A 13,304-nucleotide genomic window follows, 5' to 3' on the forward strand; every position below is an offset into this window, starting at 1 on the left:
CTAGGAGCTGTGGAGAGTCGCTTTCCCAAGCAGCGGCGCAGAGGCTGAGCCCCCGGGAGATGCAAACCCAGGCTCTGCAGGCTCGGGTCACACCTGCGGCCCCAGCCACCAGGGCCCTGAAAGGAAGGAATGCGTGGGGGTGCCTGGCTCGGCCCTGGCACTGAGTCAGCCCTCAGCTGTTAGTCTTCTAGCTTCATTTCCTCACCTTCGGCTTTAAGAAAACGGGGTTGCCCAGGGCCGTGTTGCTCGGGCCCTGGCCAAGCTTCCAGGGCAGCTCCTGCTGCTACCACAGTGACGGCAGGGGGGTGAGGAATGGTCCGGAGGGAACTCCGTGACCACTGTGGAACTGATGCGGGACAGGCCGGACACGCCCTCCCCTCCACCGCCCACAGGCAGCCACCGAGGGGAAAGGATGTGGCAGAGATTTCTTCAACCGGAAGGATGGGGGGCTGAGGTGTTTCTAGGTTTGTGTGGCCCTGGGGCACCACTCTGTGCAAATACCCCGACACACACACACACATACTCTGTTACATGGCGATGGAGGCGGCAGATCTGGGGCCCAGGTGGGACCCCCAGTTCTCTCCAGCCTTTGGAACCGAGTCAGCATGAAGTTGCCTCTCTCCACAACTTTGGTGACTAACACTGGTTGAGAGCTTGTGCTCAACAGATTGCAGCTGGTAGGAGATCCTGAGCCAAGGAAGCATCAAATCGAGGCGCTAGAGAGTATGGGTTTTGGGGTAGCAGGAACCCAGTCGCATCCCAGCTCTGCTGCTCTGCTGCTGTGAGGCTGAGCCGCGGGCCCTGCCTCTCTGGGCTGCAGTTTCCTCTTCCACAGCCCGGGGCACAGCGCCCACCATGCAGCCTTGCCCAAGTGCCCCAGCCTGCGTCAGGCTCCAGGGCGCTGAGTGACTCACACTGTGAGAACTGCCGTCTCTTTGGTGTTCCGGGCACTCAATGCACATCTTCTCTGGAGCTGTCTTTGCTCTCAAACTCCTTGCTAGGAGGCATCCACTGACACCGGAACATTCCCTGGCGCTTCCGCTGGGCTTCAGCCCCAGGTTTGCGGGGGCTCCTTTGCCCCAGCCCTGCCCACACCCTGCGCTTCCCTGCACCCTCACTTTGGCAGATGAACCTCTCACAACCGGGACAAGCAGCACCTTCCTTTGGTGTTTTCTCAGCATATGGCAGTGGGCTGTTCTGAGCTTGGGTCTGGGGTGTGTCAGTTTATAGGCTCTGCCGAGAGCCCGGCATGAGCATCCACTAGGCGGGCACAGAAGACATACTGCGGTGATGACCCCACAGACACGAGCAGAGCACGCCAGCACTCCCCAGACACGGGTGTGCACACGAGTCACAGGCACAGCCTGATTCGGCAGGGCAGGCTAGGGCGCGTGGTACCCCATTCCTGCCGGCTCCCCCTGCAGACCCTCTCAGCGTGAGCATGGGTTACGACAGGCAATGCTGCACATGCCCAGCATTCAGGCAGATGGGGAAAAAAAAAAAACAAACCTGAACTTGGCATCAAAAACTGGCCTGTTTCCAAGTCCCTGAACCATCTATTTTTTTTTTAAAGATTTATTTATTTATTTTATACAAGTACTAGGTGCAGTCAGAAGCGCGGGAGGGTGAGAGAATCCACCAGAGCCAGAGTGGGGAGCAGAACAGGCAGACGAAATACACTGCTGAGGGGAGCAGCAGGCATGGCAGGAGAGGTCTGCGTGCCACGTGGGACCCTTGCCGGCCGGCTGGGGATCAAACCGGCACTACAGAAGCTGTGGACAGCTTCGCAGCCCAGCGCTCAACTGCTGCGCCACCGGTGAGGCCCTGAACCTTCTATTTTTTAAGATTTATTTAGTTATGCACACAAGAGCTGGGGTGTAGGCCAGAGTTGCAGGGGAGGTGAGAGGATTCGCCAGAGAATGGGGAACAGAACAAGCGGATCTACTGACATACAGTGCTGAGGGGAGCAGTGGGAGAGACAGGAGAGGTCTGCTGAGCCATATGGGTCAGCTCTCTGGCTGGCCTGGGATTGAACTTGTGCTGCAGTGGCTGGTGATAGCATGATAGCACTGAGACTAATCCTTGTGCCAGCAGACAGGCCCAGAATATTCTTTCTTCATCAACGCAACAGCCCTCATGATAAGAATACCTATCCTCTTAAAAAAAAAAAAAAGAATACCTATCCCGACTACTCCACAAGCAGAGTGAGGCAGCGGTGGGAACAGGGTCAGAATTGAGTGCCAGGCCCAGCCTGGCCACTCTGGCCATGGGAGCTTGGCCACCTCTGCAAGCCTCCTCCTTGATGGTAATGGGATAAAGAGTGTATTGGGGTCAAAAGCGAGGGGTCACATCTATTTAGGGAGAGAGGGGCCACAAAGAATGTGTTCTTTTCTTTTTTACCTGGAAAGAGAGTTTCAGATTGGAGACAGGAAGTAAGACCTTCAGGGCAGAGGAAGCAGCCAGACCACAGGCAGGAGTGGAGGTGTCAATAACTCCCCTGAGCTTGCACCCAGGCCCAAGCACTGTGCTCAGCCCTGTGCATAAAAAGTCACGTTTAATCCACGCAGGGACCTTGGGCTCCGGAAATGTAATTGGCCCATCTGCCAGGCAGGACAGGAAGGTTCTGAGGGGCTTTCGATTACATGAGTTGTCAGAGCACCAAGGGTAGCACTGGGACCTGGTCAGTGTGACTCTGAAGTCCATCCTCAGCTTCTGCGAGCTTTACTAGCTCTTGAGACCTCTTTCCTGAATCCCTGGTTCAAGCCAGGTGGGTGGCACTAGAGGCCTGGCCTGGGGAGGAGGCAGAACTCCCAGGAGGTTTGACACAGGTTCTCTGCTGAGTGTGGGGCTGGCTTGTCTCATGGAGTAAGGGTGGGCTCTGGGTCCTGCAGGCAGGCTCCTCAGTCAGGGAGAAAGGCCCAGTGTACCCAGATGTTGCTGTCAGATTTGACTTCACGCACTCTGGGATGATGTGGATTTTTCCCCACAGATATCTATCACTTTTACGCATTTGTGTGAACAGGTAATCTGGGGCGATGGCTGCCCTCCAGGAAGCGGGTGAGAGGACGAGGCATGGGTGGTGTGTAGGGTGACTTCCATGTTATATGAAGTGTGTCACTTCTTAAAGAGGCTGCGCAAATCTGACAAACTGTCAACCACTGTTTACTCTGGCCAGCGAGCGAGACTTGGAATTCACGATCCTGTCTTCCCACTGTGGGGGCCTATGCCCCAGGCGCCCCCTCTTGAGCTAGCTGGGCACGTGTTCGGAGGATAAAACGCAGAACACAGCCATCATGTGCTGAAATACAAATTTAATAAAGCTTTTGATCACGTTTAAACATAAGTTATCTATGAAACAAACAAACCCACAACTTTTTAGAGCCATCAAGAGCCATCGAGGTGTCGAACACCAGCTATAAAAATACAGATTCAGTGTTTTAGATAGTGCAATAATTCCAGCTATTGAAAAGAATTTAAATGAAATTACAAACTACCCTCTTTGTTACAAAAAAGCCCAAATAAAGTTGATATTGGTGCTGAGAAACTGCTCTCTCCCTCCCATACCGGCTGCTTCTCGGGTAATAAAAATCAAGATGGGACTGGGCTTCTTTGTGTGGGTAGATGGTTATGTGAGGCCCCGGCAAGACTTAGAAACCTGCTCTGTGCACGCACGGCGTTCAGGAGAGAGCTTCGAGGAACCGAAGAGGGTAGGGGAGTACAAGGAGTTGGAAGAGAAACCAAAGTAAAAAGGACCAAGCCACCCAAAGGGCATGTGACTCCCCCGGCTTGGTAAGCCGCCATCAGTGCAAAGGCCACCTGCTTGCCGGGCAGAGGGGGACGGGCGGCAAGACTGAAGAGTCTTGAGGTTTTACAGTCTATGGAGTAAAACTGCTGCCTGGCTGGGACGGGTGCCTCAGGCTAGTGTTTGTTCCTTGCTAGATACCAAGCAGGCACGCAAGCAGGAAAGGCTGCTGGCCGCTTCGGAATCAGCAGGCTGTGGTAACAGCCAGTGCGTTGTGGAAACGGAGTTGCTCTTAAGGACCAACAGGTATTCCTTCAAACTCAGGAAGCCAAGGTGAATGCCTAAGACCGAACAAGCCAGTGGAGGCTCCCTGGCAGCTTGGCCTGCTGAGGTCTCAGAGCATCTGAGAGAGTGGGGAAGAGGGACTGGCGCCATGTGGAATGTGTGGCTTCGAGATGGGCCTGCGAGTCCTCCGGCCTCCCCAGTGGCACCTCTGCTTCCCTGGGGAGCCGGCAGGCCAGGCTGCCTGCCAAGAGGTTTTGTGGAGGGACGGAGACAGAGACTTCGTCGGGTGCATAGAGGCTTGGCCAGGCCTTACCTGAGTAAAGAGTGTTCAGAAACGGAAGGAGAGCGCCTCTGCGTGGTAACTTCGTGCACTCAGGCCCATCCATGTATGAAAACCACTCTGGACCCCTGGAGTTCTGGGACTTGTTCATGCACAGCTCACTCAGAAAGTCAAAAAAACAAAGACTCACAAAAGACCACTTTTTTTTCAGAAAGTGAAACTCCTTTGCAATCACGGGCCTGCCTGGGCTTCAGGCCGCTGGAAGTAGGAACAAAGGACCAGCGCTGGCAGAATCTGGAGGTTTATTTTCAACACTCCCTCCCGTTAGTGTCACCTGGAGAAGGCTGTGTAGAGCTGTCAGAGCATCCAAAGATCCTGAGGCCACAGGGGAGTCTCATGGCTATAGAGAGGACCTGGCGCCGAGGTCACCTGCTTGTGGGTCATGTTCCCAGGGGCGTGCTGCTGCCTGGAGCTGAAGGTTGCAGGTGGCCCTTGGGTCTGCCAGGCAGGCGGGCAGGGTGGGAGCTAGGAGAGCTCGAAGCCGGTGTTCATGCTGATGGCGTAGCGCAGCTTCTCCCGGAGGACGCTCTTCTTGCTGTAGTTGGGCAGCTTGAGCAGGTTGAAGCAGGTGGAGGAGGTGGGCAGGCGGCCGCCCGGCTCCCGCTTGCGGATGGTGAAGAAGCCCCGGAGCACGCTGCCCAGGGTGTCCCCAGTGTCCTGCAACACACACGGGCTGGGGAGGCTCCAGGGTGGGGGCCTGGGCAGGTGCCAGTGCAGTGGCTGGGGATGAGGGCTGGGCAGCCCACGGTGCTGAGCTGGGCACGGGGTGCTTCCAGGAAGCTGGTGTAGGAACGTGCACTGCTGCCCAGGGCCAGCCCCTTAAACTGCGGGCAGTGATGCTGACAGGCAAGTGTCCAGAGACACCCAGCTCCTTGGGACCCACGGGGCATCTGTATTAAATGCTTGGAAATGGAGCCTTCTGGTTAACAGCTAATTACCTGTTAACCAGTTTTCAAAGAGCCAAGATACTGTAAAAATATTTTAGGTACCAAAACATTTCTGAAAACAGCCTAACATTTCTTCTTTGACCCCACCCCCCTGGGCACAGCAGCAACGGCCAAGCAGGGTCAAGTACCTGATCATCTGACACTTCGACACAGCGGATGGAGAAAGGAGGCTTGAGGTAGGCAAATCCCAGGAGCGGGGGCCTGGAGCAGCTGGTGACAAACTGCAACACAAAGCAGGGTCGAGGGCAGAGTGGGGCTCTCGCTCCCTCAGAAACATTTTTGCTGTCTAGTCACTGTGTCATTAACTGCTGTTCTGCTAGCAGGATGGGTGATGGTGGGTGCATTTAGCCCAAGAACTGGAATGTATCTCACATCTCTCTTCAGGGAGCTGGACTCCAAAGCAAAATCTCATGAAATCCACAGCAGTGGACACGACAGGTCATTTGTGGGGATCAAGACAGGTGCTGGAGAGTCCATGTGGCTGAAGAGCTCAGGAGAAACACAGACTTCCAACCTGGGGGCTGGCCCCAAAGGGGACTGTTATGCAGGCAATAGGAACTGGAGCTGCTGCTGACACCGTTCCTACAGAGACCGTGCACCAGAGCGCGGAGAGGAGAGGGTGAGGCAGACCTGGTGCTGCTCGGGAGACAGGGCTGTGCCCATGAGTTGAGGCCCTGGATGAGAAGCAAGTCACCCTTCACACTCACCTTCACTGCACCTGGCCTCCGGCTCCACTTCCCAGCCACACAGGAAAGGAGGCGCAGGCCTGCTCGCCTGAGCACCCCGGCTGTGGGTTTTACAGAGGGATCTGCGAGCATGGCTTCAGGGGACCCTCTCTGAGAAACCTGCTCTCAGCACGCTGACAAAAATCAGGCCTCAGGAGATGGCAAGGCTGGGGGCCAAGCAAGGGGCCCGGGGGCATCAGTCACACTGCCCTCCTGACACCTTTCAGATGGCAGCACCTGTGTTTTTTCCCCAAATGTGCTAACCTATGCCTGGCATCTGTCGCCCCCTCAAATCTAAGTGATTTGCATGCACGGGGAAGTCCTCAGAAACCACTGACTTTAATCCCACACATTAAAATGCTCTCCCTTCTCTAGGGGTTTTAGGGACCTGCTATTTACAACACCAAGCTACCGGGTAGGCCTGCCTGAGGGAGGACAGATTGATGATGGAAAATACAAAGTACCTTCAGAAACATGGCTCTCTCGTTGGGCGTGAAGTCAGAGGCCAGAATATCCCAGAGCCAGATAATGACCCTGTGACTTCCATGGAAACCACCGTAGTATACTGTGTGCTTCCTGCAAAGAATCCAGATGAGGGCTCAGCCGCTTATGCTGACATGCACTTCCAGGCAGGGCGTTTCAGAGAAGTGGCTCAGCGAACTCTGGCAAGCCTGGGTGCGTGACCAAGTGCCCTTAAAACTGGCTCATGCCTTAGCCCCATCTCTCTGGAAGTTCCCAGGTAGAGAGTGTGAGAGCTGGCCCTACTGTTCCCACACAGGAGCCAGTAGGAGATGCTACAATATCACCTCCTAGAACCTGCGAGAGCCCATCAGTCCTTAGGACCTGCTTCCTCTCCTCAGGTTCTCAGTAGACAAGGGAGTTTTTGTTTCAGAGCAACCGTAGGAGGGAGCAGTACCTTTGGAGACAGGCTCCCGGAACAACCCTCCAAAAGGATCCCAGTGGGGAGCAGCAAGTTCCTAGGGGCCCGAGAGTTTCACCCTCCCCCATCACTTGCCCCCTTACTTTAAATCTTCCAGATCAATCTCAGCATTGTCACCGGAGATGAGACGCTGTAGCTCAGGGGTTGAGAACATTCGGGTCCACTCGGGTTTGATGATGGAACGGAATCCACTAATGAGGGCCGCTGTCTGGTTTTTTATTTGTGTGTGCATTCGAAAATGTGCCATCAGGTGGATGTAGCTAATTCTGTTGCCCACAAGACAAAACAGTGGAAATTAGCAGGACCAGGCAGCTGTTACCAACGGGCTGAAAGATGAGTCCAGTCACAGCTGAGCCGTCCTGCAGCAACACCAACAGTAGCACAGCAGTTCCCCAGAACAGCGTCAACGTGCTCTGGAGCAGCACACGGAGAGCCCACAGCAGGGCGGTGTGAGGGCCACCCCCCACCCGCTTCACTCACATGACCCCTCACTGTGGCAAGACTCACAGTGAAAGGGCCTTTTCAGCACAAATGGTACTTTTCTTGACTTTAATATAATCCTTTTGGACATAAACCAATTAGATATAATCCAGGCTTCCAAAAAGCCTGAAAGCAGAGGAAAATTGTTTCATGCTGAAACTTCAAAAAAGCCTTGTTAATCTGGCTGCGTCGAGGCTGTGAGGAGGGTAGATGTGGTCAGCCTGTGCTGAGGTTCAACTGGGCAGTCAGAGCACTGACAGTGGTTCCAAGCCCAATGGCCTCATCTACAACTAGATAATATAATTCTTTCCAGCAGGCTTGTTGGCATTGCTGATTTCTTGGCAAACCATTTACTTAGAGATGAAAGAATCTGAGGCCAGCCCAGGCACAACTCTCAAAATTTCCAATGAGTACAGTCCAAATAAATCTTTTTACCCCACAGAGCTGAGATCTAGATTACTGACCTTGAAAATAACCCTATTAAAAAAAAATTATCCAGCAGTGAATTTGCACATTACACTGAAATATAAACTTTCCTGTGATGGCGACTCCTTTCATGTGCTCTGAAGCAGGGTACTAACACTGTTCCATTTCACCAAGGGAGGATCCTGAAACCTTCCCATCCCACACCCAGGAAGTACAACATCAAGTGTCACCCCTAAGGGGTGGGAAATGTGTTGTCTGCCTTTTGAGATAGTCTGCAGAATGAAACACCTTTGTCCTCATCCTGAGGATTTATGCTCAGAACATGCAAGAATTTGCAAAGTGACTTTCCACCCAGAAGGCTGCGGGGCAGGACGGGAATCACACCTCACCAACTCGCTTCCTCTGGCTGCCATCCATCTAGCAATATCACCCCACTGCCATACCACTGGCCAAAAGGGACCGATCTAGAGGCGGCTGCCTTTATGTGACATGTCACCTATTGATCTGATGATGGTGATGATCACTGCTCTATTTATTAAGCCCCTCCTAGGAGGGAGTCATCCTGGAAGGTCTTTTACACCTGTTAACTCATGTGAGGACTCTGAAAAGAAGATTAATGGGCACATGGTGGGCAGGACAAGTATCCGGTCCTGCTCTCTGATGCCCAGGCAGGCCCGCCTGCCTGGTACTCTGTTCTTCCTCAGCTGTCAAACTAATGCCCTGTGACCAAAGGCAAAGCTGGTCTGTTTCAATCACGCTAAGAACAGGGTCTGTTCTTCTGACTGCTCTGACAGTCTAAATCAAAGTCCCCAGAGCATTCAGACCGCCCACCCGACCCCAGAGGGCCCTGATGCTCGGAACAGTGCACATAACGTGATTCTGATTCAAATGACTCACCAAGTGGGACTGGGCTCTCACTTGTCTGAAAAAAGCGATGCTCAGCTGAGCCTGGCAGCAGATGGATAGACTGATGGGAGGGCTGAGGAGGGCCGACATTAACTTCTCGTGCCCATTTCTACTGTTTTCATTAGGTTGGAACAGGGCTAGGTGGAGACAGGTGCATTGAGGGGTTTTGCTTTTAGAGACCAAAGAGGTTGACATTTAGGATAGGCACCTAGAAGCCAGTTAGCTGGGACAATAGCTGCCAGCTGTAGCATCTCCCGTATCTCAGGTCCTCTGCTGCATCTGAATTCATCACTGCGTCTCCTCAAGAACAGCGTTTTATACAACTGCCACATGCTATCATTCTAAAATGACCTGCCTCTCCAAGGCGTCTTTCCGCCCCCGTGCCCTCTGGGTTCAGGGCTGCATGCCTGAGCGTCTGAAGATCCAGCTGTCTGCATCCAGAGGCATCATTAAATTCCTAGGAACACTGAGGCCTGGGTGCCTCTGACCTTAGAAGAGCTACTGCAAAAAATAAATTGTCCATTCTTATTTTGCAAATCGAATTTAATAGGATTTCAGCCTATGAACTGTAACCAGTAAATTCCATTATGATATTTATGGCCTCGTTCTACTTCAATCTATCTTAATAAATTCTCAAAGTAAGCCCGGAGAGCCAGAATGAAGTCTTTTCAAGTGGTGACCTTAAAAATCTAATTGCTATACTCACTTATTTTCATTTGTAACAGGAATGGTCTTCCCTCCAGGAATCAGTTCATGGCAAACAAGCTGGGAGAGAAGACAGGAGCAATTACTCCAGAGAATTCTAACAGGGAAATAAAGCTTCCTGAAGATGAAAGGGACCGGCGCCAACGTCCATGATAATAACTGAATTGAGATGGGGAGTATTTGGAAACAACCATTTTCACAAAAAGCCAGGACTTGCTTGAATTATCAACAAGCGACCCTGCAAGGTCAATCTGAAAGATTGCGCCTCATCCCATCCTCGTTCAAACGTTTGTACCATGGCTTCGGGCTGTCATGGGGGAGGCGGGGGGAGGGTGGTTAAGAGGGGGGGACATGTTAGCCTTTAGGAGCACACGAAGTATGATGGCTAAATAAAGTTTAGTACAACCGTGCTCTGGAATGTGTAGCTATTAAAAAATATGATGGAAATGTACACTTCTTGAGAAGATTAAAAAAAAAAATAAGACATAACAGTATGTACCATGTAGTACCATACCTGCAAAAACAAATTATACTGGGCCTTGTGTGGGGGGGAGTGAGGGGGGGAGGGTGGGCTGGTTCTGGAAGGCCACAGGCCTGACACTGGCATTATAGATGGTTTTCTTCTTTGTTTTCCCCACTGAGGCCCATCCTGGGGCGCCAGGACATCGCCCTTCCCTGGTGATGTGCCACGTGCGGGCCGGCGCAGGCAGTGTGGCTACAAGGGATTCAACAAGGAACAGGGCCTTGGTAGGGCCTGGAGCCCTACCTACTAGGTGCCCTTTGAAGCTAATAAGCCCCCCTTCCCCTGTTGTGGCGAGTCAATAAGAGAGAAGCTCAAGGCTTCGGCTGCCCCGATGCAGCATGAGGAAACTTTATTAAAAAAAAAAACAAAAAACAAACCCCCCCCCACACACAACAAAAGGTGCCCACCCCCGCCTCGCCTATGGCACCCTCACTTCAGTCACCCATGTCCACTAGTTTATTCTCATTTTGTTAGTCTATTCATCCATCTTGTTTCCTGATATAGCACATACAGGTGAGATCACCCCATATTTGTCTTTACTTTAGGTGGTTTGAATTTTCATCTTTATGCCCGTATAATAGCTGAATTTTTGGTCAGGAGTCTGCATTATTTTTATAGTTAAGAGTGAAAATTATGGCTGTCAGGAGTAAGGCTCAAATCAAAATTTCAAATATCTTTAGTGATATTTGAAAACTATAGAACTGACTTTTCCTCAGCTCCAAGAACAAATGTGAGTTACCTAACTATCAAAGAGTGCAAACTTATAAGCTTATTTCAACAGAGGTTCTATTACTATAATATACAAAAACTATAAATATGTAGCAAGGAAAACGGTGACCCGGGGTCCCCTGCCGCCACCGTCTCAGGGCACACCAGAGGCTCTGGAAGCAGGAGGGCCCTCAGGAGTCCCCCAGCCTGGTGTTTCCCACACTGGGCTCAGCACCTGTCTGAATGCTACACGTGGAGGATCACTTGTGAGGTGGCACTCGTTCTTTCCCTGCCAGAAGCGTTCTGTGATCACAGGCATCCGTGAAAGCGGAGGTCAATGCAACTACGCTAAGGTTTCTTGCTCCCAGGCTTCTCCGCGCTGGTATACTAGTGTGCCGGGTGGCTTTTTGGGAGGGAGGGGCACACAGGTTCCAAAAGGTGTTTTTGGGGTGTGTGGTGACACTGGTCCCATCAAAGACTCATATTCAGTCCCCTGGACTTTTTTGACATAAGGATTCAGGGGGACTGAGGGACCTCTTTGAGGTGACACGGGCAACCGTCTGAGAAGACAGCTGTGCACTAGGAAGCTCAAGGCAGGGTTTCTCCAGAGCAGCCCTCAGGCCACGTGTGCAGAGGCTCAAGCAGGAGCCCCAGCACGCAGCTGGGCCCACTACACTTAAGAGAGATGCCTCAGTTGCCGTGGTTTCCAGGGATTCAACTTCCTGCTCTGCTCTTTATGAAGAGTACAGACAAGAACAGAACTCTGTTTGAGGTCCTTCTGGGAGGCCTCTTCCCCCTCTTTAAGTCATAATCCTCTGTAACAGCTAATCCTCACCATGGTAACGAAAGCAATGTTATAATAAACAGGGCATCAGCGCCTCCCTGGGAATGTCCCTGCATCTAAGCAGAGCAGGGTCTCTGTGGGAAGCCTCTGGGCGGTGGGCAAGTGAAGGTCAGGTCAACTGGGGATGGAAGGGGCCACAGGAGAAGGGGGATGGTAAGAGAGACAGAGGGGAGAGGCCAGACAGGCAGATAGAACCCCAGTTTGTGGACCTGCTGGGGAAAACACCAATAAGAGGGCAGGTGTCAGAAAGCCAATTGAGGGAGAGGACAAAAAGCTCAGCCAGAGGCGACCTACCTGACCCATGACATCCTCATCGTACGACAGTGTCAGGCCCAGGTCGGCAATGTCCCCGTCATAGCGCTAATGCAACAGAGAAGGGGAAAGTGTTGGGGTGCAGAGGCGCAATATCCTTGAACTAAACTCCACTTCGATGAGGCGCTACTTGGGCAGCAGCACTATGGCTGCCATAGAACTTGAAGCAAAGCTAAGGCCAATGTCACCTCAGGAGGGAGGCGCCACAGACAAAAGGGAGTGCCCGGGAGTGGCGTGTGGCTTGCAGTGGCTGCGGAACTGCCTTTACCACGGCAGAGGATACAACTCCACCACCCGACAGGTACCCGCCCGGCCTTCCTCCACTGCCTCCCTGTGCCCTCCCTGTTTCCACACTGACCTTAATGGAAGTGAGGTTCTTATAGAACTCTGAGTCCAGAGAAGGCAGTTCATCCACAGAGCTGTAGAAGATACTGTGGTGGTGCCCGAGCAGCTGGCTCAGGAAGAAGGAGGCGAAGGGCACATCTACCACAATGCCCTGGGAGGTAGAAAGACGAAGTCTGCCATTCTGCCACCCAGGGCTCATGGGGCAGCTCTGGCTGCAGAGGCCCCTCCTGCTGTGCGTGCCACAGGAATCTCTAGGCACTTCCCAAATTCTCAATCTGGAGTGTGATACCTCCCCATCACATAATAAACACCACTGGGTGCCATCCCAGCATGGTGGCCATGCGCACAGGCTCTGGAGATACAGAGCTCATGGGTCTAAGCCCAGCTCTGCAGCTGCCAGGCCCCAGGACAGGGGCTGCCTCATTGTAAATGTGGACAGCACAACCTCTCAGCCAGTAGGACTGAATGCGCAGTGGGGGCCGCTCACCCAGGATAGGGTAGAGAAACATCCAGGAGGAAGAGACAGCTAAGCTACACCCAAAGGAGCATGAGGCCTCGGGCCTGCCCCAGGAATGGAACAGCCATCTGTCTGGCTACAGCACCCTGGTGAGGGAGGAGAGGGGAGTGATAAGGCCAGAGAGGCAGGGCCTTGCAACTGTCTGCAGTCTCTCCTGGGAGCAGCAGGGGGGGCTCCAAGCAAGAAGTGCCAGATTTGTACTTTCTGGGTGGAAGACAGGAGGCAGGACGCAGCTAGAGAGCCGTGGTGTCATGCCAGGAAAACAGGCTGCACTAGGGCAGCGATGGGATGGATGGAAGGAAGCGTGAGGGCCAGAGAAATCTAGAAGGAAGACTCAATCACACTGGCACAGAGGACCATGAGGGGCAACTGCACTAACACAGCCACTCCCCGCACACAGCTGGTGTGGCCTCAGTTCTCTCGCCTGCAGCACTACTACTGGAGTGAGGTGACAGGTACTAGGCCCAGGAAATGAGGACATTCTCGAAAGCCAGGAAGTCATGCTTGTCAGCTGGTTCAGACTCTTCTGGGTATCATCCAGCTACACATCTACAGGAAA

The 13,304-nt window shown here is 52.9% G+C and overlaps 1 protein-coding gene across 7 annotated transcripts in view; it reads right to left on the reverse strand.

Annotated features, from left to right (window-relative positions):
- Positions 1 to 2,453: 2,453 nt before the first annotated feature.
- The window catches only part of UBE3B (ubiquitin protein ligase E3B), a 51,849-nt gene continuing 40,998 nt past the window's right edge, over positions 2,454 to 13,304 (reverse strand). For all 7 annotated transcript variants that reach the window (XM_037510990.2, XM_037510985.2, XM_037510988.2 and 4 more), the window contains 7 exons: positions 12,242 to 12,379; positions 11,866 to 11,931; positions 9,498 to 9,556; positions 7,063 to 7,245; positions 6,504 to 6,615; positions 5,443 to 5,535; positions 2,454 to 5,024 (listed from right to left, as the gene is read on the reverse strand). In XM_037510990.2, the coding sequence (XP_037366887.1) occupies positions 4,833 to 5,024; positions 5,443 to 5,535; positions 6,504 to 6,615; positions 7,063 to 7,245; positions 9,498 to 9,556; positions 11,866 to 11,931; positions 12,242 to 12,379 (843 nt within the window). In that variant the 3' untranslated portion in view covers positions 2,454 to 4,832. The remainder of the gene's footprint in view (positions 5,025 to 5,442; positions 5,536 to 6,503; positions 6,616 to 7,062; positions 7,246 to 9,497; positions 9,557 to 11,865; positions 11,932 to 12,241; positions 12,380 to 13,304) is intronic.

Source organism: Talpa occidentalis, unplaced genomic scaffold (genome assembly GCF_014898055.3).
Source record: "Talpa occidentalis isolate TD23 unplaced genomic scaffold, MPIMG_talOcc4v2.1 talOcc4.14, whole genome shotgun sequence".
In the NCBI taxonomy this organism is placed as follows: Eukaryota; Metazoa; Chordata; class Mammalia; order Eulipotyphla; family Talpidae; genus Talpa; species Talpa occidentalis.